The 27,914-nt window shown below is 61.4% G+C and overlaps 1 protein-coding gene across 1 annotated transcript in view; it reads left to right on the top strand.

Annotated features, from left to right (window-relative positions):
• Window positions 1-27,914, top strand: part of ABCC1 (ATP binding cassette subfamily C member 1) — a 77,947-nt gene that overhangs the window by 25,248 nt on the left and 24,785 nt on the right. The window contains exons 4-12 of the mRNA XM_056134737.1: window positions 170-307; window positions 1,335-1,460; window positions 7,315-7,376; window positions 8,857-8,988; window positions 11,907-12,137; window positions 13,791-13,968; window positions 14,175-14,336; window positions 20,106-20,198; window positions 20,928-21,131. Coding sequence (XP_055990712.1) covers window positions 170-307; window positions 1,335-1,460; window positions 7,315-7,376; window positions 8,857-8,988; window positions 11,907-12,137; window positions 13,791-13,968; window positions 14,175-14,336; window positions 20,106-20,198; window positions 20,928-21,131 — 1,326 coding nt within the window. The remainder of the gene's footprint in view (window positions 1-169; window positions 308-1,334; window positions 1,461-7,314; window positions 7,377-8,856; window positions 8,989-11,906; window positions 12,138-13,790; window positions 13,969-14,174; window positions 14,337-20,105; window positions 20,199-20,927; window positions 21,132-27,914) is intronic.

The following is a 27,914-nucleotide window of genomic DNA, read 5'->3' as shown; positions in this document are numbered from 1 at the left end:
AGACACCCTCCCCGCTGTGCTGTCGCTCCAGCCCCTGGACAGAGACACCTTTGGCCTGGGCCACCCTCCCCCCGCGGGCAGCCGTCCGCCCGCGCCCCAGCCAGGACGTGGGGGCCGCGGGTGCCGAGGCCACCGCCTGCCCCGACCCACTCGCGCCTCTCCCCTGCAGCTGCTCGCCACCTTCCTGATCCAGCTGGAGCGCGGGAAGGGCGTCCAGTCCTCCGGCGTCATGCTCATCTTCTGGCTGACCGCCCTGCTGTGTGCCGCGGCCACCCTGCGGTCCAGGATCATGGCCGCCTTCAAGGAGGTGAGCGCCGCCTCGCGTGTGCCCGCCTGCAGGGCCGTCGCCTTGGCGCCAGGGCCTGGTGTCCCTGGGGCCAACCCCTCCCGCGGGGACTTCCTGCCTCTTCTGGCATGTGTTCTAGAACCTTCTTGGGGGAGGGGGGTGGCGGCCTCTTCTTCGTAGCTCCCCAGGTCCCCCTGCTCCTCATCCCACCCCACCCCCCAGCTGCCAAGTCCCTGGCAACGAGCCAGGCAGGTGCCACGCTGCCCCCCCCCCCTACCGTCCCCCGGGGTCCCTGAAGTGTCCCTCAGGGTTCAGAGGAGCGTGCGCCATGCCGGCCTCCAGGGCGGAGAGTGAGCGAGTGCTTCTCCGGCAACGCCCATCAGCACCTCCCGTCTACACCGCCGGCTGTCTGTCCTGCCGAGGGCCACCGGCCTGGACACGGTCCCCGGGTAGCTGGCCTCGACTTGACCGGGCGCGAGTTTCCCAAGGGCCTGGCCCCACGTGTGGGTCCCGCCGCTCCCTCCCAGGTGCCCGCGCAACACGGCTGCCAGGGTACGTCAGCCTCAGTGCTGAGGGAGCCGGCGGCCGGCCTGGGGGCACCCTCGGGAGGGTGTTCGGGGGACACCCCAGGTCTGCACCCGCTGGGTGCCGGTGGCCTCCCCCCCCCAGCTAGGAGCTCCCGCGTGCTCCCCAGGAGGTGGGAACGGCCCTGTGTGTTAGAGATGGGGAAACTGAGGCAGAGGGGCGGGTCAGGGAGATCGGCAGATTCCAGAGCTCAACCGCTCACCCCCTCCAGCCTCAGCAGTGAACCCCCCTGTCCTTACCCACGGCTTGCCTGTCCCTGTGTGGACCCCCGTGGCCCCCACCCAGTGGCCTTGTGGGGGATGAGACGGGGCTCGCCAGGGGCGGCCTTCCGCTGCCTCTCCCCTCCCCTATTCCTCCCGGTCCCCTCCCCCGGCCCCTCTCCTCCCCCCTCCGCTTCCCCTCCCCCACCCCCACCCCCGCTGCCACGCCTGGACCCTGATCACCCCGTCCCGCCTCGCCCCAGGACGCCCGCGTGGACGTGTTCCGGGATGTCACCTTCTACCTCTACTTCTCCCTCGTGCTGGTCCAGCTGGCGCTGTCCTGCTTCTCGGACCGCGCGCCCCTGTTCTCTGAAACCATCAACGACCCGGTGAGTGGGTCTGCGGGGCCAGGGGAGTCGGGGGCCAGTGGCGGCGTCCTGGCTGTGAACGAACGAAGCCGCCGCGTCGCCTGGCTGAGGCTTCTGCTGTGACGGGCACCCGGGCCGCGGGGTGGACAGACGCAGCAAGGCCGGACTCGGGGAGCTGCCAGGCAGTGGTGGCGGGTGGGGGGGGAGGGGAAGGGAGTAGGGAGGGTGGCGGCGGGCGACGCAGGCTTTGCTGGAGCATCAGGGCAGCTGCTCCCCGAATCCCACCGCAGGGCAGAGATCGAGGGGGCCACAGAGGGAGTTCCAGGAGGAGCAAAGGCCCTGGGTCGAGGGCTGTGGGAGGAAGGTGAGGGGCATGTGCCCGGCCAGGCCTGGAGGCGGGAGAGGCTGCAGGACGGGGCCCGGGGGGTGCGGGCAGCTGCCGGCTCTGTCCGGGGTGGGATCGGAAACCTGTGGGGTGCGAGTTTGAGGCTGTATTTGGGTGACTCGGCGGGGAACAGCTCTCGTGGGTCCGTGGGCCTGAGCCTCCGTGGAAGGCAGACACCACAGGGCCCCAGGGTGGACACTGCACGGAGGCCACTGCTCGCTGGACAGCTCTGTGGACAGGTGACCTGGAGCGTGTCCCGAGAGGCCTGTTCCTCGGTTCCTGAGAAGCCAGACCTGAGCGGGAGATGGGCGCAGTGTGGCTGTGTGTGTGGCCATAAGTATGTGTCTATGTGTGTCTGCATGTATGTATGTGTATGTGTATGTGTGTCTGTACAAGAACATATGTCTCTGTGTGTCTGTGTACATGTGTCTGTACAGGTATGTGCCTGCGTGTGCCTGCCTGAGTGTGTATCGGTGTATGCGTGTCTGGCTGTAAGTGCATCTGTGTGTCTGCGTGTCCCTGTGTGTGTATCCGTCTGTTCTCTGGTGTGCCCTTCGGGGACATGTGTGGGAGCACATGTACAAAGTTCACAGCAGCAGTGCCAGGCCTGGGACCCCCGTGGGCCCCCGACCTGCAGGCGGGCCCCCCTCTTGACTGCCTCCCCCGGGTGCCTGTGCCTGCGTCTTGGTTGTGGCTGTGTCCCCATGAGCAGCTGTTGGTCAAATGTTGGCTCACCAGGACGCTCTGCTCAGGAGGGACCCCCAGTTTCCAGAGGCCTTCCTTTTCCCTCCTGCGTGCGGGAGCGCCCACGTGGGCCCTGGGCCGACAGGACTGGCCGGCTGCGCCGAGTGTACTGGCCCCTTCCCCGGGGGCAGGGAAGCCCCGAGCCCCCTCGCGGGCCAGACTCTGGTTCACCTGGACATTCCTTTTCTCTCTTGGTGGTGCTGGAGCCTGACCCTGCTGTGGGCGGTCAGCCCCGTGCCCGGGGGACCTCACCTTGGCGCCCAGAGACCTGGGCCCCCCTTCCCCTCCACAGACACTGGGGCGCTGCTGCCGACGGTGCTCAGTTGTGGGGTGCCACGGTGTGTGGACGGGAGAGGGTTTGTGCCCTCCCGCGGCTGCCCCGAGGGTGGACGCATCTGACGGCCACGCGGCTCAGCATCTCGTGCCAGGGCCTGGGGCGCTGACCGGGCTGGGCCGGGCCCAGTTCTCAAGACAGGCCTCTTGCTCCCGTGGCCTGAGCGCTCCCCCACTCACTGGGCCGGGGGGTCAGTGCCGGCTGGAGCCGGGGTCTCCCCAAGCGGCCCGGGTGCTCCCGCCAGCTGTCTGGGAGACGTACCCCTGCCGTCCTGTCCGGCAGAGTTCCCTGGACAAGGCGGGAGGAGGTAGAGCCGGCCTGTGGGCGCTGTAACTTGGACCCCGGTGTGGGGAGCAGACCTGTCTGCTGGACCTCGGGAGTCGATGGCCTGGCCGGGCATCTAAGTCACCACGAGGGTCACTGTGGACAGGCCGGGCCCAGGGTCAGCGGCTGAGAGGCGTCAGTTAGACCCGTCCCTCTTCCTCTGCGACCTCGGCGACCCCTTCCTTTTCCTGCAGGGCCAGACGGGGCTCCTTGGGGGTGCCCGAGGGATGGGGGCTAGATCTGGGTGGGCGTCCTCGGACAATTCGAGGGCCCAGTGCTGGGAAGTGCAGAAGCTGTGCGTGCTGGGGGCTGAGCCCTGCGGGGGTCTTCACCAGGCGCTGCTGGTGGGGGGCTGCGCGCCAGCCCAGGCAGGGACGGAGCTAGGCCTCGCTCATGCCTGCCCCAAGCCAAGCCCCCGCCCTGGGTCCCCGCCTTGATGGGGTCTTCCCGGTGCCCACCCTGCCGGCCGTGCCCTGTAACGGGGCCGGAAGGCAGCGCTCGGAAGGGCCTTGGCTGTTCCTGCCCTGGCCCCTCTCAGAACCTGCAGCCCAGCAGGGGCTGGGGGTCCGGCCGGAAGGTGGAGGCCCCTGTGCTGTCTCCGGCGGCTCGTCCTCAAGGCAGAGGTCGGCCAGGCGCAGGGCTGTCTGGGGTCAGGCGGGTGTGGGGTAGGGAACTCCGTCCTGCTGAGTCACCCCAGGCCTCCCCCGCTGGGCCCGTGCCAGCCCCGTGACTCAGAGTCTATTCTGGGATCCCGGTCAGCCGTTCCCCCCCCCCCCCCCCCCCCCGTCCCTACCCACAGGCGGGGACTCTGGGCGCTGGGGAGGGGTCTCCCATTCAGAGTCAGGGGCCCGGGGTCAGAGGTGGGAGGGGCACAGAGCCTCCTCCTCGGATGGGGTCCCGGGCCCACCCTGCTCGCTTCCCCGGGTGACGTTCGAAGGACACTGGGGACCCGCTTCAAAAGAGGCTCCCAGAGATCGGGGCCACTGGGGCCCCTTTTCGGAAACAGACTCGCCCCCCCCGCCCACCCCCGAAGCCGTCTTCTCTGAGGGAGCGAACAGGAAGCCGCCTCCTTGCATGCCAGGCTGCCAGCACCCCCGGATCCTTCCGGCGCCCTCCCTGGGCTCGTGGCACCCACTTGGGGGGACGCTGTTGTAAAGGGTCCGGGCGGCTAGTGGTGGGAACTGCTCAGCTCTCTGGGGGCTGACTCAGCGCCGGGACGGCCCTGGGGACCCCCTCTGGGAGCACCGCCAGGGTGACCCCGTTCCCCACCCCAGCACGGATCCGGGAGTAGCCTCTGAGCTCTGCCAGGTGTGGCCCCCAAACCCAGACCCCCCGGCCAAGGGCCTTGCCGGCTAGTTCGCAGACCCCTCTGATGGCCTGGGCTGGGCCCGTGTCTTCGCCCCTTTCTGTGGAGGCTGCTGAACTGGGGGCGCTGCAGGTTTCCAGGGGGAAGTTTCTCTGAGCACTTGCTCAGAATCCACCTGGAACCGTCCATCCATCACCCGTAGATGAATGTCCTCACCTGCCTGCAGTGTGGACTGTGCACGGCTCCGCTAGATCCCGTCTTGGTTCCCGGGTTCAGCTCTGCTTCCTGCTGCCCCCAGGCCTTTGCACGGCAGCGCCTTCCTGTTCTCGTCCCCCCCCCCCAGGGTCATCACCCTGTCCTCGTTCTTCAGACCCTTCTCCGGGCCTTCTTCCCCGACCTCGGATGGGCTGCTTTTGCGCCCAGGAAGGCTCTGGTGAGCTCACGGCAGTTTCTCTCACTGCACAGTGAGGGTGGTGCTGGCACCTACCTTCTGGGCCCACTTGCGTGAGATCTGTGGGTCAGGCACCAAGAGGCGTCCCAAGGTAGTGCTCCTCGGTCCTCCTGGGTCCTCCTGGGTCCTCCTGCTGTTGTCACCGCCCGTTATTCTGGCATCCCAGCTGCTTCCCAGAGGGGTGGTGGGGGGGGGGGAAGCTGCACAGGTTTGCGTACCTGGTGCCAGGGGCCTTCCGGTGGCTCCAGAGGTATTTGATGAGTGAGTGAGAGAGAGAGGAATCAGGGAAACACACTGACACGGTTCCAGGGGATAGAGGTGGTACTTGCACCCTGCAGAATGGACCAGCGTAGGTGCTCCAAAAGTGTGCGAAGGATGGATGGATAGATGGATGGATGGATGGATGGATGGATGGGTGGGTGGGTGGATGGATGGGTGGGTGGGTGGATGGATGGATGGGTGGGTGGATGGATGGATGGATGGATGGATGGATGGGTGGTTGGATGGATATAGTGATGATTGGATGGATGGATGGGTGGATGGATGGTTGGATGGATATAGTGATGATTGGATGGATGGATGGGTGGATGGATGGATGGATGGATGGTTGGATGGATATAGTGATGATTGGATGGATGGATGGGTGGATGGATGGATATAGTGATGATTGGATGGATGGATGGTTGGATGGATATAGTGATGATTGGATGGATGGATGGATGGATGGATGGGTGGATGGTTGGATGGATATAGTGATGATTGGATGGATGGATGGGTGGATGGATGGATGGTTGGATGGATATAGTGATGATTGGATGGATGGATGGATGGGTGGATGGTTGGATGGATATAGTGATGATTGGATGGATGGGTGGATGGATGGGTGGATGGATGGATGGTTGGATGGATATAGTGATGATTGGATGGATGGATGGATGGATGGATGGGTGGATGGTTGGATGGATATAGTGATGATTGGATGGGTGGATGGATGGTTGGATGGATATAGTGATGATTGGATGGATGGATGGGTGGATGGATGGTTGGATGGATATAGTGATGATTGGATGGATGGATGGATGGATGGATGGATGGGTGGATGGATGGGTGGATGGATGGATGGATGGGTGGGTGGGTAGATGGATGGATGGGTGGATGGATGGATGGATGGGTGGATGGATGGGTGGATGGATGGATGGGTGGATGGGTGGATGGATGGGTGGATGGATGGATGGATGGATGGATGGGTGGATGGATGGTTGGATGGATATAGTGATGATTGGATGGATGGATGGGTGGATGGATGGATATAGTGATGATTGGATGGATGGATGGATGGATGGATGGATGGTTGGATGGATATAGTGATGATTGGATGGATGGATGGATGGATGGTTGGATGGATATAGTGATGATTGGATGGATGGGTGGATGGGTGGGTGGATGGGTGGATGGATGGGTGGATGGATGGATGGATGGGTGGATGGATGGGTGGATGGGTGGGTGGATGGATGGATGGGTGGATGGATGGATGGATGGGTGGATGGATGGGTGGGTGGATGGGTGGGTGGATGGATGGGTGGGTGGATGGGTGGATGGATGGGTGGATGGATGGATGGATGGGTGGATGGGTGGGTGGATGGGTGGATGGATGGGTGGATGGATGGATGGATGGGTGGATGGATGGGTGGGTGGATGGGTGGGTGGGTGGATGGGTGGATGGATGGGTGGATGGATGGATGGATGGGTGGATGGGTGGGTGGATGGGTGGATGGATGGGTGGATGGATGGATGGATGGGTGGATGGATGGATGGATGGGTGGATGGATGGGTGGATGGGTGGATGGATGGGTGGGTGGATGGGTGGGTTGTTGGATGGTGAACAAATAGCTAGATGATGGATGGATGAGTGGGTGGATGGATTATGGATGGGTGGATGGATGCTGGAGAGGAGTGGATGGATGAGTGAATGGGTGGGTGGATGGATGGGTGGGTGGGTGGGTGGGTGCTGGAGGGAGGAGTGGATGGGGGGTGGGTGGACGGTGCAGCTTGGGGGCAGCCGCAGCTCCGTCCTTGATTGCCGCGGGGGTTGTGGCGGCATGGCCTGTGGCATGCTGCGGCTTTCCACTTAGACGTTCGCAGGGTGAAACTGAAGGCGCCCCCACAAGTTTCTCTATGTCCACCCAGGGTCCGAGAGAAATCCATTGTCGAGGTGTGGGGCTTCCGTGGCAGGGCGGGAAGCGTGTTGGGTCAGCGACTTCCCCAGGCTCCCCACCGTGCCCAGAGTCTCACAGCGCCTTTCCCCTCCCCCCCACCCCCGGTGTGTTCTAGAACCCATGCCCGGAGTCCGGAGCCTCCTTCCTCTCCAGGATCACCTTCTGGTGGATCACAGGGTAAGGCGTCCTGGCCCCCCAAGCCCGTTCCTCTTGTCCAGGAACCCAGCTGTGGTCGGCCCAAACCCACCACAGGCACCGCCCGCCGTGGTTCCCAGCCATACTGCCCGTGGCTTGGCTGCAGATGACGTTGGGTCCCGGTGGGTTTGTCGCCACTTGGTTTCTGCTCACGTCATACCTACTGGGGCCTAGGGGCTCCTTCTAGCTCCATGCTCGGGGGGTGGGGGGAGCATCGTTGTGGGGACTCGAACCCAGGCCTCCCCCAGGCCACGCAGGCCTTCTGCCCGCTCAGCTGTCTCCCTGGGTCTCGGGGGGAGATTTTTTCACCTTAGGCAGAGTCCCTTGCGGTGACGCTTGTTCATTCCCCACTAGGGGAGTGGACACGAGTCCCCAGGGTGGACTGGAGGAGTCCGACGACCTCCGTCACTGCCTGAGTCACCTCCCCGCCCCCAGGCTTCGGGTGCCCCCCTCCCCCGGGAACTGCCGGGCCCATTTCCTCCCCAGGAAACGTCCGTCCTTCCCCGAGGAAGGATCTCTCTTAGGTGACTGTCTTCCCGCGGGGCCGGAACTGCAGGGGAAAGGGAATCGGGACTGTGAGGGACTCTTCAGTGCTCGCTGTCCCGATTTCCGTATTAGGGGCGTCCATGGTTTGCTTCCGGGGGGTGGGCACACACCTTTGTTTAAGGGAGAGAGCGCTGAGCGCCTGCTCCCCGCTCAGAGATGGCCCAGACAGCGTGTTCGCCTGCGCACGGCAGACGGGATCCAGGGAGCAGTGACAGGGAATGGTCCGTGCTGGTGGCGGGGGGCGTGAAGAGTGGACAGTCTGGGGACAGGACTCCCAGGAAGCCGTTCCAGCGGGAGAGCGGCCTTTTCTGGACTCACTCGCACCTCCTTTTTTTGGTGGGGAGGGGCCCACACCCGGCAATGCTCGGGGGTTCCTCCTGGCTCTGCACTCAGGAATCACTCCGGTGGTACTCGGGGGACCCTCTGGGAAGCTGGGGATCAAACCAGGGTCCGCCGCGTGCAAGGCCAATGCCCTCCCTGCTGTACTGTCGTTCCGGCCCCAGCCCACCTAATTTTGGGGGGTTGTTTTTGCTTGTGTCTTGGGGCCACCTTCAGCGGTGCTCGGGGCTGACTCCTGGCTCTGTGCTCAGGGATCACTCCTTATGCGATGCAGGGATTGACCTTGGGTCGGCCGCTGGCAAGGCTAGTGCCCTGCCCCTGTACCATTACTCTGGCCCTAAATCTTTGTTTTTGAGTCACCCGAACTAGCTGGGTCCCAGTCCACTGGAGCCTTCTGTCAGCACGAGACCGTTTTTCCCAGGCGACCTCACCATCACCAGAATCATCACTGACGCCCCGCCGTTCCGTGTTCAGCTTGTTTCCCTGTGGACTGGGGGGCTGCCCTGGGGCTCGGGGGGCTGCCCTGGCCTGCTGTGCCCAGGAGACCCGCCCCGTGACCCCTTGTGTCCCGGCCCAGGTTGATGATTCGGGGCTATCGGCACCCGCTGGAGAGCACTGACCTCTGGTCCCTGAACAAGGATGACACGTCAGAGCAGGTGGTGCCCGAGCTGGTGCAGAACTGGAAGAAGGAATGCGCCAAGGCCCGGAAGTGAGTGTGATGCCCCCTGTCCTGTGGGCCGGACCCTCTGGGACCCCCACCCCGTCACCTGCTCCCCCCAGCCGCAAGACGAGGCGGTGCCGTCCCTGTCGCCGGGTGGATCGGGTGGGACAGGGAGGAAGCGGCTCCCACTGCCTCCTGCTGCTCCCTGCCCCGGCGCCTGGCCCTGCCTCCCTGTCCATGTGTCCTTCGACACGCCAGGCCACCCCTTCAGGAGCCAGGCAGGCTCCAGTCGAGGGGATTTTGGCAGTAATGGCACCTGTGTGTGTGTGTGTGTGTGTGTGTGTGTGTGTGTGTGTGTCCGGATGCATGTGTCTGCATGAATGTGCATATGTGCGCGCGTGAGTGTGTGTGTGAATGTGTCTGCATGAGTATGAATGTGTGTGTGCATGTGTGTGTGTGCTTGTCTGAGTGCATGCGTGTGTGCACGTGTGTGTGTGCATGTGTCTGAGTGTGCATGTGTGTGCATGACTGCATGTGTGTGTGCATATGTACACGTGTGCTTGCAAGTACGTGAATATGTGCAACAGGCATTTTTTTCCTTGTTTTCTCCTTGGGTCACATCCCGCGGTGCACAGGGGTTCCTCCTGGCTCTGCACTCAAGAATTACTCCTGGGATGCTGGGAATTGAATGTGGGTTGGCTGTGTGCGAGGCAAATGCCCCCGCCCCCCCATGGCTCCAGCCCTGCAGGCTGTTTTTTTAAGGCCGGTTTTGTTCTCAGCAAATTGGGAGGAAGGATTAGGAGTTTCCCATAAATGGCCCCGTCAGACCAGTCTGTGCTGGTTAAAATCAGTAAATCAGCAGGGACCTGTACAGTCGCCTCACAGGGGGGGTGGGGGGGGGGGCTGAGGCCAGGCCCTTCCAGGCCGCGGGTCCATGAGCTGCTCAGAAGGGATTGGGCCACGCCAGAGTGCGGAGAGGAAGCGGGCGTCACTGGCAACGGCACAGCCCCAGTGTGTCAAGCTGGAGGAAGCCCAAGTGACCAGGACGGGGCAGAAACTGTGGAGTCAGCTTTTTTCTCTTAGTAAAATTTTGTTTTTAAGAGATGCTTTGGGTTCGAGCAACATTGAATGGGGGTAGCCGACAGGGGGATGCTTCCTGCTACCCACAGCTGGGTGAGTCCGGAGACCGGAGGACCTTCGGGCACAGAACTGCTGGCTGGAAAGCCCTCGGGCTGCAGGAACCCCTGGGCCCGGTCCATTTGCGGGTCCCTCGGGGCCGCTCACCACATCCGCCAGGCGCAGGGGCCAGGATGCCGCGGGCTCCTGATCTGGCTGGTCCTGAGCGTGGCCGAGCCAGGGCCCGGATTGGATGGGCCCGACTCATTCTTTTGTGGGCTTCATCGTCCCGGCCCCACCCTGACTATGGGGCTCAGCCTCCTTCCCAGGGTCCCTGGTACCAGACTTCCCACCTTTGTGACCTTGGGGGGGCAGGGGAGGCCAGAATTGGCAAAACAGCAACTTGCCCCGTCCCACTGTTTTCTTCTTTTTTCCCTTTTCCTTAATGGAATCACCATGCGCTACACTTACGAAGCTTTCGTGTTTGAGTTTCAGTCAGACAGTGCTGGAACCCCCGTCCCTCCACCAGCGCACGTTTTCGTCCACCGCCAGAGTTCCTGGTTTCCCCACCGGCCCCCGACTCCCAGCCCTCCCCCGCCTCTGCGGCGGACGGTTTGCCTCTGACTCGCTCTGTACTGCGTCCGTCCACTTCTGGAGGAACTTGAAGCATGACTTTAAAAAGCCAACAAAAGAAGAACTGCCCCCTCCCCCCAAAAAGGGGAAGAAATCACCCCGAATCCTGCGTGTGAAGCAGAGAACTTAGACTCTCCCGGGCCTGATTTTCCTGGGAGCGTGTTTGCTCCCCCCACCTTGGTGTCCTGAACGCCTGGTTCTTTGGATTTTTTTAGATACCGCGGTCACAGTTGATGACAGGGTTTCGGGCATACGACAGCCCAGCGCCCCCCGCCCTGGAGTGCTCACTTCCTTCCGTTGGTGTCTCACTTGTCCCTGCACTGTCCTGACCTCCTGTTCCCCTCCCCACCCCGTGAGGACCGGAGTGCCGGCTCTGATCAGCGCACAGCATCCAGCCGAGCCTGCCGGGGCCAAGGGATTGGGGACTCAGGGATTGGAGCGTGGGGCTTTGCACGTGGGTGCCCCGGGTTAGGTCCCTGGCACTGCCTGGTTCCCCAGACACTGCTGGGTGCCATCCCCAAGCACTGCCGGCTAGGATGCAAAGCCCAAAGCTATAAATCAGGGCTGGAGCGATAGCACAGCGGGGAGGGCGTTTGCCTTGCATGCAGCCGACCCGGGTTCGATTCCCAGCATCCCATTTGGTCCCCCGAGACCACCAGGAGTCATTCCTGAGTGCAGAGCCAGGAGAAACCCCTGTGCATCGCCGGGTGCGACCCAAAAAGAAAAAAAACAAAACCAAAAAACCCCATAAATCAGGCACACTGGCCTGGCGTGGAAGTAGGAGCAGGGGCGGGCTTGGGGCCTCTCTGCCCCGAGGGTTTCGTATCCCCCTCCCGGGTGAGGGCGGGGGAAGACCCTCCAGCCCCCACCCCCATGCTGTCACGTCAGCTCTTGGTGGTCCCCAGAGACCTCGGCCCGCCCTGAGCCTTCGGGGCCGAGGCTTGCCCCTGGGGCCTGCGGTTCTGGGCAGCACCTTGCAAAGCGCCTTGCCCCGGAGAATTCGATTCCTGTGCAGTGTGAGATGGGACCCGCGTGTTCCCTAAGGAGACAAAGGCCTGGCGAGGGTCCGTGGTGTGTCTGAGGTCCCAGAGCTGGCCACCAAGCCCCCTCCCCCCTCCCCGCCCCGCCACAGCAGCTGCCTGTCGGTCTGCGGGGACGACGCCCCTGGAGAGCTCAGCTCCGGCCCGGGCCCACCGCCCCCCTCTCCCGTCTTCCAGGCAGCCTGTGAAGGTCGTCTACTCCTCCAAGGAGCCCCCCAAGGCCAAGGGCGGCTCCAGGCTGGCTGTGAACGAGGAGGCCGAGGCCCTGATCGTCAAGTCCCCGCACCGGGAGCGGGGCCCCTCGCTGTTCAAGGTGTTGTACAAGACCTTCGGGCCCTACTTCCTCATGAGCTTCCTCTTCAAGGCCGTGCACGACCTCATGATGTTTGCGGGCCCCGAGATCCTGAAGTAAGGCCGCACCCGCGCCGGAACACCCCCCCGCCCCGTGCTGCCCCCGCTGTATCTCCCACGGCCCACCAGGAGCAGCCCAGATAGTCACGGTGCATGCCCCCCCACCCCCACCGCTTGATGTACGACGTCGTGGTTTACAAGATTAGTCGTGCTGATTTGTTGCAGGCGGTCACCCTCCCGACCCCAGTCCCACCACCACTCCCCCCTCCCCTCCACCCTTTTCCCCACCCCCCCTGCCCCCATGGGGAATATTTTTTATCCCTTCTCTGCTGCTTCTCAGCGGTGAAGGGAATGATGGGAAGATGAAAGACGGTGTGTGGGGACGGTCGTTTCTCAGCGCAGGGACACTGAGTCCCCGTCGGCAGGTGTCCGAGCCGTGGTGGCTTGGGAAGCAGCCTTGGGTGGGAAGCCCTGGGTTTTCCTTAGTCGGGCTTCCCTGGCGCCTGCGTTACGTCCCCATCGCATGCTCCAGCAGGTCCAGAACCTCTAGCGGGGCGGTTTGGCCCGAGCCACGGCCGGGTGATAGGGCCAGCTGGAGGTCACTGCTGACTGCACCGACCAGGAACTGGGCCCTTGTCAGCACAGGGCAAGGCCGAGCGCTTCCCTGAGTCACATCCTCACCCTGTTCCCTTGTGTTTCTTTTTCCCTTGATTTTTGGGCCACACCCGGTGGTACTCGGGTTCCCTGCCAGGGGTCACACCCAGGTCGGCGCACGCAAGGCAGGAGCCCTACCCACTGCACCATCTCTCTGGCCCTCTTCACCCTCTTGCATTTTCCCCCCTGGGCGGCCGCTCCTGATGGTGCCGGGGGACTTTGTGGTGCTGGAGGTGGAACTTGGGGTTCCCACATGGGAAGTCTGACCTGGGGAGGAGGAGCAAGGGGACCCCTGGGCTCACCGCCCTCGGCCTCCCTGTCCCCTGCCCCCTCCCTCCCTGTCTCCCTCCCGCCTTCCTCCCTCCGAGTCGGAGCCCTGGTGTGAGCGACCCAAGGCAGGTTCGGCTTTTTATTTTATTTATTTATTTGCTTTTTGGGGGGTCACACCCGGCGATGCACAGGGGTTACTCCTGGCTCTGCACTCAGGAGTCACTCCTGGCGGTGCTCAGGGGACCCTATGGGATGCTGGGGATCGAACCCGGGTCGGCCACGTGCCAGGCAAATGCCCTGCCCGCTGTGCTATCGCTCCAGCCCCGGGTTTGGCTTTTTAAATTTTTCCATCTGGGCCCAGAGCCACGGCACAGCAGGTTGGGCCAGCTGAGCATTCCCCTTGCATGTGGCCAGCCTGGGTTCGATCCGCAGCATCTCCTAGGGTCCCCCCAGCACCGCCAGGAGTCATTCCTGAGCACTGAGCCAGGAGGAAGCCCTGAGCGTTGCCCACCGCCCTGCTCCCAGACACCGAATTTTTTTTCCATCTGAAAATAGAACTGGGTGGTGGGTGATGTGGTGGAGGGCGGGGGTGGGCGCAGGGATGTGACTCGGGGCGGACAGAGCACACGGGGCCCATTGGGCATCGCCCGGGCTCGGGGCTCCTCCCAGAGAACCATGCCCCTCCTCTCTCCCTGTTTTTCAAATGCAAGTACTGAGACGCATCTGGACCTGAGTCCACCCCCCCCGCCACCCCTCCATTAGCCTCTGTCCTCACCCCCCCCCCAGGAGGCTCATCAGCTTCGTGAAGGAGCAGGAGGCCCCCGACTGGCAGGGCTACTTCTACACGGCGCTGCTGTTCCTCAGCGCCTGCCTGCAGACCCTCGTGCTGCACCAGTACTTCCACATCTGCTTCGTCAGCGGCATGAGGATCAAGACGGCCGTCATCGGCGCCGTCTACCGCAAGGTGGGAGCCGGGGAGGGGGTGGGTGGGGGCACCTCTTCCCAGGGGAGGGCAGGGCAGGGGCCCCTTCCTGCTCAGGGAGATCGGGTCGCCCGCTGGGTGGCGCAGTGGGCAGCGAGGAGCTTCCCGGGGGTGGGCCTGGGCAGTGCATCTGGACCCCACCTGCTCCCACCCAACCCCACCCCCTCCCACCCTCCTCTGCCCCGCAGGCCCTGGTGATCACCAACGCGGCCAGGAAGTCCTCGACGGTCGGGGAGATCGTCAACCTCATGTCGGTGGACGCCCAGAGGTTCATGGACCTGGCCACGTACATTAACATGATCTGGTCGGCCCCTCTGCAAGTCATCCTTGCTCTCTACCTGCTGTGGCTGGTGTGTGTTGGCTGCCGTTCCCCGGGGTGCCGTGGGGAGGGACTGCCCCGGTGTGGACAGTGGAGGAGGGTGGGGGGATGGGAGAGCAGGTCTGGGTGCGGGACCCTCCCCAGCGTCCTCCTGTTTCTGGCCACCGTGGTGGTTCAGCTCAGGGGCCAGTGGCCGCGTATTTCATTCTTGAGTTGAGTTTCCTATCTCTGCTAGCGCGGCATTTGTGACCTAGTTCCTTTACTTATTTTTTTTTTGGACGGTGTGTGTACCCCCATATTTCTGAGTTTGGTATCCTCCCAAACACTCTCCAGACACATTTATTTTCTAGTCTTTAGTTAGGCTGGTCAAGAGTTTCCTGTTTGCAAGTGCTAGAAACGCAGCTTGAAGTGGCCCACTCAGGGGCAGGGGCGAGAGGACCGCGGGGAGGGGGCTTGCTTTGCCCATGGCTGACCCGGGTTCAATCTCCGGCTTCCCATATGGTCCCCCGAGCACCACAAGGAGAGCCAGGAATAAGCCCTGAGCACTGCTGGGCGTGGCCCCAAAAGAAAACAGTCAAACAGAAATAGCCTTCGCGGGTAGAGAACGATCTGTGGGTAGGTGTGACGGAAAGGTCCAGGGATGGGCTTCAGACGTGATTGGACCTAGGTGCTGAGCCTTACGCTCGCATTCTTTTTTTTACCTTCTCACCCCCTTTTCTTTCACTACTTCTTGGCTTTCCTCTACATGGCTTTCCTCACAACTGACCGTCATCCTCAGTGGTATTTCTCTGCGCGGCTTCCGTTGGTTTGGGTTTATCTCCTTTGCAGGGAGAGTGGTACCCGAGAAAAGAGAACCACTTCCTTCCCTGTTCCGTGCGGAGTCCCAGGGAACACACCGATTGGCTCGGCACTGCCAGGATCCCTGGACTTCTGAACCAGTCGTGAGGAAGCCAGAGGTAGAGTGCTCTGAGAGCCTGAGCACATGCCCGCTCCATTGTGGGCGGGATAGAGGTGTGATGGACAGCCCTCCACCTGGACCTGGCAAGTCCTCTGGAGAATCGATGCCAGGCCAAGATGCAGGCGGGCGCCAAGCACGTGCCTCGTTTCCCACTCAGAGCCTTTCTGCTCCGCTTCTCGGCCACCCGGGGCCACTTCTGCAGTGTTTCCCCCTCTTGTTCTGATGGCTGAGCTGCTTCCCTGAGTCTCAGAAGCGCCTGCCTTGGTTCCATCTGATGTGGGTGGGCCCCACGGGTGGCTTCTGTGAAGCCGGGAGGAGAAAGACGGTCACTTTCTCCCCACCCGCCTCTGCCACCCGGGACCCAGGGTTACTGGGCTCTTGTCTCGCCTCGCAGAAAGTGTGAGTTCGACCAGTAAATCGTAGGGGCTGCTGTTGTGACATGTGTGTGCACTTGGTGGCCGAGCCGCCTCCCTGCCTTCCCAGGGCTCCCCGACGGAGAGATGGAGGGACAGGGAGACGGGGACCGCAGCCTGATGGCGAAAACGGCCCCTTCTAATGCAGAGCTGCTGGCCTACTTAGTAGAACGTCTGAAGTTGAGGTGAGGACATAGGCGTGATTGGCCACTCACATAGATAAACATTTGGCAGAGAAAATTCTCTGGCGGGGATCAGCTCAAGAGGACACTCTGTCTCCCAGGGACATCTACGTTGCTTTTCTCTTTTCCTCGGAGTTGTGTAAGTCATCGATACTTGCAGTGGTTTGGATAAACATAGGAAGAGACAAGGATCCCAACACTTAGTGCTCTGGGCTGAGAGCAAGCGAGGCTTTTTTACCATAAACCCCAGACTAAGTCCTCAGGCCAGTTCAGCTTGTCCTTCCCCGCGGGGGTCCTGTCTCTTAGGTTCTAACAGTTTGCATCAAGACCACGCATTCATGCTTTCTGGAATGTCCCATTTCGATGCCGGGTAGCTTTGCCACTCGCCCCGGGTCCAGCCCAGCCCCACGGTGGGACCTCTCTTTTGGGGTGTTAGGAACTGTAGCATCTGAAGCCTGAGTTGAGTAATCATGGCCAAGTAATTATGCCCAGGAGTAGGTCCATTTCTGGGTCCACCAAATCCCAGATGTTAGGAGCACAGCATTACAGTCTTCCTGTGTTTAGCCAAAGAACGTTGCTCTATGGTAAAATGTAAAAAGACTATTGGGAAGTAGAAAAGCAGGTGTCAGTATACAGCGCTTCAGATACAAAGTTCAGAATTACCAGAAGGTTTTGGCTTATAAATCACCAAGATCGACTTGGAGGACTGTGACAGTGAGAGGGAAGATACAAGGGAAAGGTTCAGGGTAAGCTTGAGCCACGTGAGGGCTGCCGGCCTGTTAAGCTTCTCTGGAAGGAAGAAAAGGGGGTGATTCACCGATCAAGCACTCAGGGTTAATATCCAACACAAAGGAAAGGGTGAAAATAGACTTGAACCAAATAACCAAAGTAGGGATGTTTGCAAGGGTGTGGTAAGCTTCCCTGGGCCGGGGCAAGGGCCAGTTCACCGGTGAAGCCTAAAACACTCGGGGCTGATACCCGACAGAAAGGAATTTCAGGAGTAGACAGGCCGTGAAGTCAATAGATTTTATATTTGGAGGGTTTTTGAAGGTGTGTGTGTGTGTGTGTGTGGGAGAGGGGGAGAGAGAGAGAGAGAGAGAGAACGCGGACTTCTCCAAGGGCGGAGACCCCCTACACACACCCCAGCATTAGACATGAGTGCATGAAAGTCCTCATCTCAAGAGGGGAGATGTGGGTGCCACATGTGATCGGCCACACGGGTGCAAGCAGCACAAGGGCTCGGGCAGGCAGCGAGTGCCCGCCCTTCCTTTGTTCAAGGTGGCCTTTATCTTCTCGGGACGTCTTGGTCTGGAATGTTCCGAAGCCGTCTCTGGGCTGAATCATTCAAGCGAATTGGATTAAGGGAGAGGTTCGAGCGTATTCAAGGAATTTTCCTTCATGGATAGGTAACCAATCTTTCACATCCCTGGAGAGGTCGCAGGGCTGCTTCCTGCTCGATTGAGATACGACTTACACTCAATGAATGACCTATTTCGGTGCACAGGGTTTTCTGTTTGTTTTGTTTTTAAAACAAGGTGAGGCACCAGGTGAGGGTCTTATCAGGCCTCAGTTCTGCTTTCACAGACTTCAGAGCTGTCACTTCCCAGGAGATTTATTGCCGTCTCCGGGGAGGGGCCTTCCCTGTCTACCTGCCAGCTGCATCACATCCGCTTCTCCGGGAATCAGCTCTTGGTGCTTCCGGGCAGCCGGGACTGGGTTGCCCGTGGGGACTGGCCCCCGGCAGGGCCTCGTGCATCCTAGGAACAGGACAGATCCTGTGTTGACGTGATTGTCGTTTCTGCGTGAATTTTAATTGTGAAACGGAAGAGGGGAGTGAGCACGGAACCTTGCTGTCCTGTGGGGCGCCCACCGGCCAGGAGGTGCTGCCAGGGCTCGGCTTGTTTCTGACATCCTTCAGACTTGCCTTCGTTCCTCCGCCCGTGAGCTCCTGGGGTCACACAGACCCCCTCCTTCCTGGCCCAGTGGAGGTTCCCGAAACATCCCTAAGCAGGGCCCCCTGTGTCCTGGTTGGGGTCAGCGGCTCCAAAGGATCTAGGATGGGACCATGTGGGAAGCCCCGTGCCGGTCCTTCCTGCCTTTTCCCACGCCCGGCTCCTGGGATGAGTGACCATGTGTCCATCAGCCTCTCCGGGGGGGCTCTGGGACCTCCAAGGGGAGTTGGGTGCTTGGAATAAGCTGGCGTGGGCCAGTGCTGTGAGCAGATCCGAGTTGGGGAGATGCTTCCTGAAGGTGTTGGATTGTAGGCTGAAGGCTACTCGGCCCCCAGAGGCCACGGCTCTGCCCTGGGTGGGGCCTGTCACCAGACCTGCCTGGAGCCCGGTAGCGTTCTGCAGGGATGGGACCCAGAGGGGTCCCGGGGGCTTCTCCCAAGGCCTGGGTTTGTCTGAAAGTGCACCAGGAGAGGCTGCATTCCTCAGAGGGAGCCCCTGGAGAGGCCTCAGGGCTGCTTCCCGGAAGCTCAACCCCAGTAACTCTTTTTTTTTAAATGATTAAAATAAGCTTTATTGAGATGTAACTTACACACAATAAGTGACCTAGTTAGGTACACAGTTGGTCTTTTTTTTTTTTTTTTTTGCTTTTTGGGCCACACCCGGCGATGCACAGGGGTTTCTCCTGGCTCTGCACTCAGGAGTTACTCCTGGCGGTGCTCGGGGGACCATATGGGACGCTGGGAGTCGAACCCGGGTCGGCCGCGGCCGCGTGTGAGGCAAACGCCCTCCCTGCTGTGCTATCTCTCCAGCCCCAGGTACACTGTTTTTAATGAATCACCGTGAGATGCAGTTCCAGACTTACAGACTTGCGTGATCGAGACCCATCCCTCCACCACGAGTGCCCGTCCAGTGCCCATTCTCCACCCCCAATGATCCCCGTGTCTCTCCCATCCCCCCACCCCATCCCCCCTGCCTCTGCGGCAGGCACATTCCCCCTTAGGCTCTCCTTTTGGGTGTCACGGTTTCCACCACAGGCAGTAAGCGGCCATCCCATTTGGCCCGTAGTCTACTCTCAGCACGCATCTCCCATCCCGAGCGAGCCTCCAAGCACCATTCACTTCGTGGTCCCGTCTCCAGCCCAGCTGCCCTTTGCCCCAGCACGTGAGGCCAGCCCCAAACCATGGAGAGGTCCTCCTGGCCCTTCTCTCTATTATCCCTGGGTGTTAGCCTCCCATTCTGTTACTTTGTATTCCACAAATGAGTGCAGTCCTGTGTCTGTCCCTCTCTGACTCACTTCCCTTAGCATGATACTCTCCGTGTCGATCCATTTATTTCATCTTTTCTTTTCTTTTTCTTTGCTTTTTGGGTCACACTTGGAGATGCACAGGGGTTACTCCTGGCTCTGCACTCAGGAGTTACTCCTGGCAGTGCTCAGGGGACCCTATGGGATGCTGGGAATCAAACCCAGGTCAGTCGTGTGCAAGGCAAATGCCCTACCTGCTGTGCTATCAACTCCAGCCCGTTTCATCTTTTCTAACAGCTACATAGTATTCCATTGTGTATGCCAAGGTTACCCCTGTAACCTTTCTAAAATTCTCCTGTTGCCTGTTCTCTCTTGGGTTTTGGGGGGCTACCCCACCCACACTCAGGGGTACCATGCAGTGCCCGGGACTGAAGCCAGGTCCTCTGTGTGGACAGCAGAATCTCTCTCCACACAGCCCCACAATGTTGTGATTTTTATTATATAGATCTGTGGTACTTGGGGTTGAATGCAGACCTCCCCCCTCCCCGCCCCGCTGAGACTCCTGATCCACCCCCGGCCCTCGGGTTGTCACTGATAAGCACTGATAAGACTACCCCCAACTGCTGGTGTCTGCTGAAGGGTCCTTGTGTGTCTGCAATTCCAGAGGTTGTGGGGCAGAGACAGAGACACAGAGACTCGGGACTGGATCTGAAAAAAGTATTTGAGTTGGGGGGAAGGGGGGGGACACCCGGCGATGCTCAGGGCTTCCCCGGGCTCTGCACTCAGGAGTCACTCCTGGCGGTGCTCGGGGGACCCTGTGGCGTGTTGGGGATTGAACCAGGTCAGCCGCGTGCCAGGCAGGTGCCCTCCCTGCTGTTCTGTCGCTCCGGCCCCTGAATTTGAAAAGTCTTAACACCTTTCAGTGTGCAGGGACCTCTCGCTCGCCGGACGGGGCAGCCCGGTGGCCTCCAGGATGTCCTGCCTTGGCCGCCGGCCCGGACCCTGGGCCCTGAGCAAGAGTTGGTCTGTGAGTTGGTCTGTTCGCTCCGTAGAACCTGGGCCCCTCTGTGCTGGCCGGCGTCGTGGTGATGGTCCTCATGGTTCCCCTCAACGCCGTGATGGCCATGAAGACCAAGACCTACCAGGTAGGCCCTGGGGCCTGTGCGGCTCCCCCTGCTGGGCCCCAGGGGACACTGACAAAAGGTCAGTGGGGGGTTCCGGTTCCCCCAATAGGCCCGGGGGGCATTTTCCACTTCTCAAGTCACGACGAAGGCAGCTCGCAGATGGTGAGACCCAGCGAGTCTCCCCCAGTCCCATCCGAGACTCTCTGGGCCTCCTTAGCTTCGGGGGCCCATGTCTGCTCCCAAGAATTGGGAAGGGGCTGGAGAAGGGGCTCAGTGGTTAGCGCAGGTCCGGTAGGCAGGAGGTCAGGGTTCGGTCCCCAGCACCCCAAAGAAGAGAAAGAGTGAATAGCGTTTGGGTGGGGGGAGACAGCCCAGGGATCAGGGGTGCACGCTGTGCATGCCCATGGCCCCGAGTTCAGTCTGCGGCGGCCTCCTGTGTCTGTCTGCCAGCCCGGGTCTCTCCTGTGTGGCTCCTGTGAGCAGGACGCGCCCCTCTGGGCAAGGGAAACATCCCGCTGCCTCTAAGCCCTGAGCGTGTGTCTCCGACACGTCCCTAGCGGCTCAGTCTCGCCCTTCTCGGCTGCCCTCCCCCGTGCCAGAGGCCGCGGGTGTCCCAGGGTCCGGAGCTGGCCTCGGTCCGCGGGAGCGCAGGCCCTTCTCGGCTTCCCCTGCCCAGCAGGCGCCGGGTCTGGTCGGCGTGATCGGCCCTGCAGCCCGCCCGCCCGCCCGCCGCGGCCCGTCTCTCTGCAGGTGGCCCACATGAAGAGCAAAGACAGCCGCATCAAGCTTATGAACGAGATCCTCGGCGGGGTCAAGGTGCTGAAGCTGTACGCCTGGGAGCTGGCCTTCAAGGACAAGGTGCTGGCCATCCGCCAGGAGGAGCTGAAGGTGCTCAGGAAGTCGGCCTACCTGGCGGCCGTGGGCACCTTCACCTGGGTCTGCACGCCCTTCCTGGTGAGTGCGCGAGGCGAGCCGCGTGCCCGCGGCCGGGGGCGGGAAGTCGCCGGTTCGGCACGAGGCCTTCTCGGACGCGGGAGCCGTAGCCCAGCGGGGCGGGCGCTCGCCTTGCACGGGACCCCCTGGGCCCCGTTCCCGGCACCCCACGGGGTCCCTGAGCACTGCTGGGAGTGATTCCGTCAGCCCTGAGCATTGCTGAGTGTGGCCCAGAACACACACACAGATTACAGACACACACTCGCAGACTCACAGACACACACAATCAGATACACAGAGATACACATACAGAGACACAGACGCATTCACAGACTCACGCAGACACAGACACACAGAGGGACACAGAGGGACACACAGACACCACATACTCAGAGACACATACAGACACCCAGACACACACACACACACATGCAGACTCTTTCTGGCACTCTCCCCCACCCACATTAATGCTCAGGGTCTGAAGCACTGGAGCACTGTCCTCCGTTGTTCATTGATTTGCTCAAGCGGGCGCCAGTAATGCCTCCATGGTGAGACTTTGCATATCAAATACACCACAGGGAGCTTGCCAGGCTCTGTTGTGCGGGCAGGATACTCTCGGTAGCTTGCCGGGCTCTCCAAGAGGGGCGGAGGAATCGAACCCGGGTCGACCGCATGCAAGGCAAACGCCCTACCCGCCGTGCTATCGCTCCAACCCAAGGTCACCCTCTTGCCAGTTCAGGAGATACGAAAGTGCGCGAGCAGACGCCATCAAGGCGATAGCGCGTTGCCGTTGAAACTGGCTCGCTTCCTGGCCTTGCGCCCCTGACCTGTTACCTGGTCCTGAACCGAATTGGCTCCCGCCCCCCACCCCCCACCCCTGCCATGGTCCGGCGGCGGCACGGGTCCAGGACCCCTGAGGGTGGGCTGCTGGCGTTGGCGAAAGAACACGAACAAACTTTTCCAGGTCTTGAAGGAGATAATCGGCGTTGTTCCATTCTGAGTCTGTATTCATGTTCATTTTCTACGTTCTCGTCTAACTTACGACTTCGTTGGAGCGGGGATGAGGCAGCCTTTCTGTCTTGCTTGTTGTGGTTGCACGGAACTGGAAATAAGTCGCTCACGCACGGCATGCAGCGTCCACAAATGCAACTCACAAATGGTGTCAAATTAGCACAAAGGGTTCATCAGACGCTGATTGATATCTAACTGTATTTTCAACATTCTTTCGCTTTTCACGGCTTTCCGGACATCTGGGTTCCTTCATTCTTTCTCGTTAAACTGTAACCAGCTCTTTCCCCACCAGTGACTCTAGGTTCTGATTTGCGTGTGAGATCAATCTTTCGTTTTATATGTAACAAACTCCACCATGGCGCCTTATTCTTTGCCCAAGAGTCAACGCGTCATGTGTCTAGTCATCGCGGTGGGCACTGCTCTTTCCCTAGTTCGGGGCCGTCGGGGGCTTTTTAGTTCCTGTTCTGTCTCCCACTTTCTGGCTGCCTGGCGTATTGCCAGGTGTTTGTGTGAATGTTGACCCCCATTTCTGTGAGCCCTTCGTAGGGTTCCTCACAGACCCGTCTCGCTCGTGTCCTGTCACACATTCGCAAGGGCCGAGTCTCCAATCACCATTTTCTGGAACTCCCGGGACTGAACGTCCAGATTCACCACAGCGCACAGATGTCAGTGCCTGGAATCCAAGAATCGAGGGGGGGCGCGAGGTCGTTGTCTTGTTCCAGGAAGAAACATTCCTCGAATGTCCTTCCAACAGGCGTGGACCTAGTCACACTGCAGGGCTGGAAGACGTGGCACCCCCCGCCCCGCCCCGCCCCACCCCACCCCCAGGGACGGGGCTGCACACAGTCATCCATCGCAGGCAGGTCTCTCCTAGAATGTCCGCTCCAGGGGGCAGGGACTTCTTGTTCACGGCCAGGAGAGCAGCACAGCACCGAGTCTGAGGCCCCCGGCTCAGCCCCACCGAGAACAAACCAGCCAAAACCCAGCAGCGCCTCAAGCACAGATGCAGTGATTCCCTGGGGGAGCAGAGAACCAAGAGCAAACGAAACGCCCCCCGTGTGCCGTGCAGGAAGTTCCAGAGGGGCTGGAGCCATAGCACAGCGGGGAGGGCGTCGGCCTTGCACGCAGCCGACCCAGGTTCGATCCCCAGCATCCCGTAGTGTCCCCCGAGCACTGCCAGGAGTAACTCCTGAGTGCAGAGCCAGGAGGAAGCCCTGAGCATCACCGGGTGTGTCCCAAAAAGAAGGAAGAAAAAAAAATGGAAAGTTCCAGAATGGGAGGCACATTGCCCTCCCTTTCATCTTGTCCCCGCGCCTGCAGAAGGACAGTCTTGAGGATCTTTTCAGAAAACAGAGTTGACTTGTCTCGCTGTTGGAAGTGAGTCCCCTCACATGCGGTGCCCACTGGGCTTTTGTCTGCCTGTTGCTTCTACTTCCTGGCGTGAACTCTCTCTCGGTCGCAGGTCACGGCTTAGAAGGACGCGGGCTTTGACAAGTGCCGTGACCTCGGTCCTGTCCTCTGCTGTCGGGTGCCCTGCACGGCCCCCGTGGGGCTCGGCCCTCTCCCCGCCCCCGCAGATGGACATAGCGCGGTTGGCCCAGTCTCGAGACCTCCGGGGGCGTCACTGTTGTAGGGAGGCGGTGGAGCAGGGGACCAGGTCAAGGCCCGGGCAGGTGCCTGCGGACCAGGGTCGTGCCCGCCCCCTCCGGCTTTTCCTCCTGTCGCGGGTCGCCCACCCTGTCCCTGAGGGTAGCCGTCGCTTCTAGTCATGCTGGCAGACGCCGATTTATTGTTTTTCCTTGGGTGCTGGTGTTCTGGACTTGTGCTGATTGATTTTGGGTGGTGCCAAGCCCATTCCTCCGACCCAGTCCTGGTCAGAGATCCACGTTTCTGCTGGGAACAGATGCAGCCCCTGCTCTGACCCGTCAGGGACCGTCCTGCTGCTTCCCGTCTGCCGCTGGACAGCTGAGATGCTGGCGGGCGGCCGAAGGTGCTTGAGTTTCTTTTTTTTAATCCTTTTTTTTTTGCTTGTTGGGTCATTTCTCTGGTTCCTCCAGGCTGTGCACTCAGGAATCACCCCTGGTCCCTGGCGGTGCTCAGGGGACCCTGTGGGATGCTGGGAATCGAACCCTGGTGGGCCGCGTGCAAGGCAAATGCCCTCCCCGCTGTGCTATTGCTCCAGGCCCTGGTGCTTGAGTTTCTAATCCGACTCCACTTCCTGTGGCCCCGAGTCGGAAGCGGCGGCCAGGGAGACACGAGGCCCACGTGGTGGTGGGTTGGGGGGCCTCTCGGCAGCCTCGTTCACACAGTGCAGCCCGGACTGGGGGAGGTGGGGGGTGGTGTCACCTCCCTGAGGTCTGGGCCTTTGCATTTCCACCAGCCTTGCAGGTCGGGGTGGGGGGGGCCCAAACTTGTGGGTCCCCAGCCCCGGAAGGGGCCCTGAGCCAGCCACAGGGGCGGACCCCACCCCCACCTCCCTCTCCAGGCTGCGCCCAGACCAGCCAGACCAGAACCTCGGCTGCGGCCAAGTCTCGCCCTGGTGATTCACAGGCTCGCTGAGGCGTGAGAAGCCTGAGGCCCCAGTGGGCACACGAGCACCTTCCCGGGATGGGAGTGGCGCGGGGGGAGGGGGGAGGAGGGGGGGGACTCAGGCAGGGAGGGGGATACCAGCAGGGGGAGGCCCTGGGTACCTCCGAGCTTGCTGGCGCTGCAGCTCTGGGGCCCGCAGAAATTCATTCCCAAGGGCCAGGCCTGTGGCGTGTGTTCAAGCACCTCCCCCCCGCCCCCTCCCCCCACCCCCTGTGTGAGAGCCGTGGATTTTCAGGTCCTTGCAATCGGTTTGAATTTTTATTTTAATTGTTTTTGTTCGGGGGGGGGGGGGGGCACACCCGGCGATGCTCAGGGCTGAGCCCTGGCTCTGCACTCAGGAATCACTCCTGGCGGGCTCGGGGGACCCTAGGGGAGGCCGGAGATCAGACCCAGGTTGGCCTCACGAGCAAGGCAAGTGCCCTCCCTGCTGTGCTGTCTGTCATCCCGCCCACAATTTTTTTTTTTTACCCTAGGCATTGAAACGTGTCAGAATCAGGGAGCGGGGAGGCGGCTGGAAGGCCTGGGCCTGAGCCCCAGCATGGCCTGGCGCCTCCCGCCCCCCCCCCAGAGCACTGCAGTCCCGAGCACCATTTCCCAACCATTGGCCCTTGAAAAAAGGAAAGAAAAATGTCAAATCCATCCTTGGTCTCGGGCCTGTTCAGACACCAGCCTTGGACTGTGGGAGCACCATGGGCCTTTCAGAGTCAGCCAGGGGTGTGTGTGTGTGTGTGTGTGTGTGTGTGTGTGTGTGTGTGTGATGGGCTCCGCCCCCTTCACACCAGTTCCCGCTGACCTCTAGCCGTGACGGGCAGTGGCACCTCTTGGCCCTTCTGGAACACCACCTTCCGGAAAGTCCCGTCTGCTCCTGCGCTGGCATTCCAGGCCAGAAGGTTCCTTCCCACCCTTTCTGCGTTTTTCGTTTGCTGGGCCACACCCGGCGATGCTCGGGGCTGACTCCTGGCTGCGTGCTCAGGACGCACTCCCGGCAGGCCTGGGGGATGGATGCAGAGCCCGGGGAAGAACCCAGGCCGGCGGTGTGCAAGGCCAGCGCCCTTGCGCCGTCCCGTTGCTCCGACCCCCTCTTGGTCCATTCGGCCTCCCGGATGGTTTCCAGGTCCGTGGCGGCCCTCTCTGTTCTTTCAGACAGGTCCGAGGAGGGGCTGGCAGCGACCTTGAGGCTCCGTTTTGTTCTTTTTCTTTCGACCGCTCAGTCCTCTCCGTGTGTTTGCTAAAACTATCAAAGGTCTTTTCTGTACGGGGCACAGAAAGTCACGGTAAAAATAGTGAAACGGGGGGTCAGAGCGACCGTACAGCGAGGAGGGCATTCGCCTGGCACACGGCCAGCCCAGGTTCGATCCCTGGCATTCCATAGGGACCCCCAAGCTCCTCCAGGAACAGGTCCTGAGTGCAGAGCCAGGAATCAGCCTGGCTGAGCACCGCTGGGCGTGGCCCAAAACCAAACCAAAAGAAAACAAAATAGCTCAGGCCGGGGCGGGGACGGGGGTGACGTGGTGGAACACGGGCCTGGCAGTCCTGAGGCCGGGCGTTTGGCCCCAAGGGCACCAGGCCCGAGTACCTCCCCGGACCTCAGTGCGGTGGGCCAGCTTGCACTCCTCTGCCCCTCACAGCCGGGAGAGCAGCTCCCACAGAAACCCAAGGCGTGGGGGCGGGGGAGGTCGTTGCTTGCCTGGTTTTGCTATTTTCTGGGTCAGTGGGAGGAGTTGGGAGCCGCACCCAGCAGTGCTTGGGGGCTTCCTCTGGTGAGGTGGGCGGGTCATTGGATGGGGCTCCTGGGGGGTGGGGGGCCTTGGAGCCACTCTCCCTGAGCTAATCTGAGGCGTCTCGATTTGCATTATTTATTAGGGAAAGATTTGCCTGTGTGTGAGGGAGGGGACCGGGGAGTCTGACACAGGGACCGTGTGTGTGTGTGTGTGTGTGTGTGTGTGTGTGTGTGTGTCCAGGGTTACTCTGCGAGTTCTGTTCTGCCAAGCGCCTTCTCCGTGAAGACTGCACAGCGGGCTTGGGGCTGGAGCAATAGCACAGTGGGTAGGGCATCTGCCTTGCACGCGGCCAACCCGGTTCGATTCCCAGCTTCCCATAGGGTCCCCCGAGCACCACCAGGAGTAACTCCTGAGTGCATGAGCCAGGAGGAATTCCCCTGGAGCATCGCCGGGTGTGACCCAAAAAGCAAGGGACCCCCGGCGGGTACAGGGACTGGGTGACGCTTCGGAGCCGCCCTGGACTCTCTCTCTCAGCATCAGGGCGGGTGGGAGAGGTGGGCCGCGTGGCGTCTGACTCCGTTCGGGTGAACTCCGTGTCCGGGCCCTGCTTACGGCTGCCCGCGCGTCCCACGGCAAGTTCCTGGTCTTGAGGACGGGGTGGCGTTTGCCCACGGCTGAGTGTGATGGAAGGCAGAGGCTGGGGGACCTGCAGGGACCGGGCGTCACTGTGGCAGTGCCTGGGGCCACAGTGGGGGCCACTGAGGTTGCCTCCCTGGGCTGCTTGGCCCCTGTCGGCCGATGTCCCCCAGACCAGTTCCCAGCCCCGCAGAGGCTCTCGGCTTCCCGCATCGTACGCGTGACTCGTCTCCGGTGCTGGTTTTGGTTCTGGCTTGCGTCCCTTTGGGAAACTTGGGGGACGGTGCCTGCGGGTTGGTGGGGAGTGATTCTGTGGCATAGGGGAGGATGCAGAGGAGCAAGATGTCCGAGTAAACCGTAGGCGCCGGGGAGTGGCTCACAGGTGGCCGGAACCTAACCAGGGTGACCCAGGTTTTCTCAAAGAAGCAGGAAAAGCCTCGAAAACGGGACCATCTAGGAAACTTGGTGCTTCGATGTAGGGTCCATAATGGGGGCGTCGGGCCTGGCTGCGTCTCCGTGCTCTGAAGCTGGGAGAGAGAGTCCGTCTCCGTCTCCCTCCGTAGGTAGGGGATGTGGACCAGCCAGGGGCACGGTGTGACCGGGCCCCTCTCCTCTCCGACATCTCTGCACGGCCAGGGGCCAGCCCAGAGGCCCTGGGGGTGAGCTGCCTGGGGCCTGGCTTTCTCCCGTGCTGGGGAGATGCGTCCCTCTGTGCATGGTCCCTCCTGCGTCCAGTAAATCCACCCCCGCTCACCCGCCCGTCGGCCCCCCATCCGCCTTCACCACCCACCTTTCCGTCCGGCTGTTTCCCACCCCCGACCCGGACACGTGGTGATGCAGACTGTTC

This window comes from Sorex fumeus, unplaced genomic scaffold, assembly GCF_029834395.1.
Source record: "Sorex fumeus unplaced genomic scaffold, SorFum_2.1 ptg000102l, whole genome shotgun sequence".
Lineage (NCBI taxonomy): Eukaryota > Metazoa > Chordata > Mammalia > Eulipotyphla > Soricidae > Sorex > Sorex fumeus.
The sequence above is the reverse complement of the archived record's forward strand: the minus strand, read 5'-3'. Positions and strand labels throughout refer to the sequence as shown.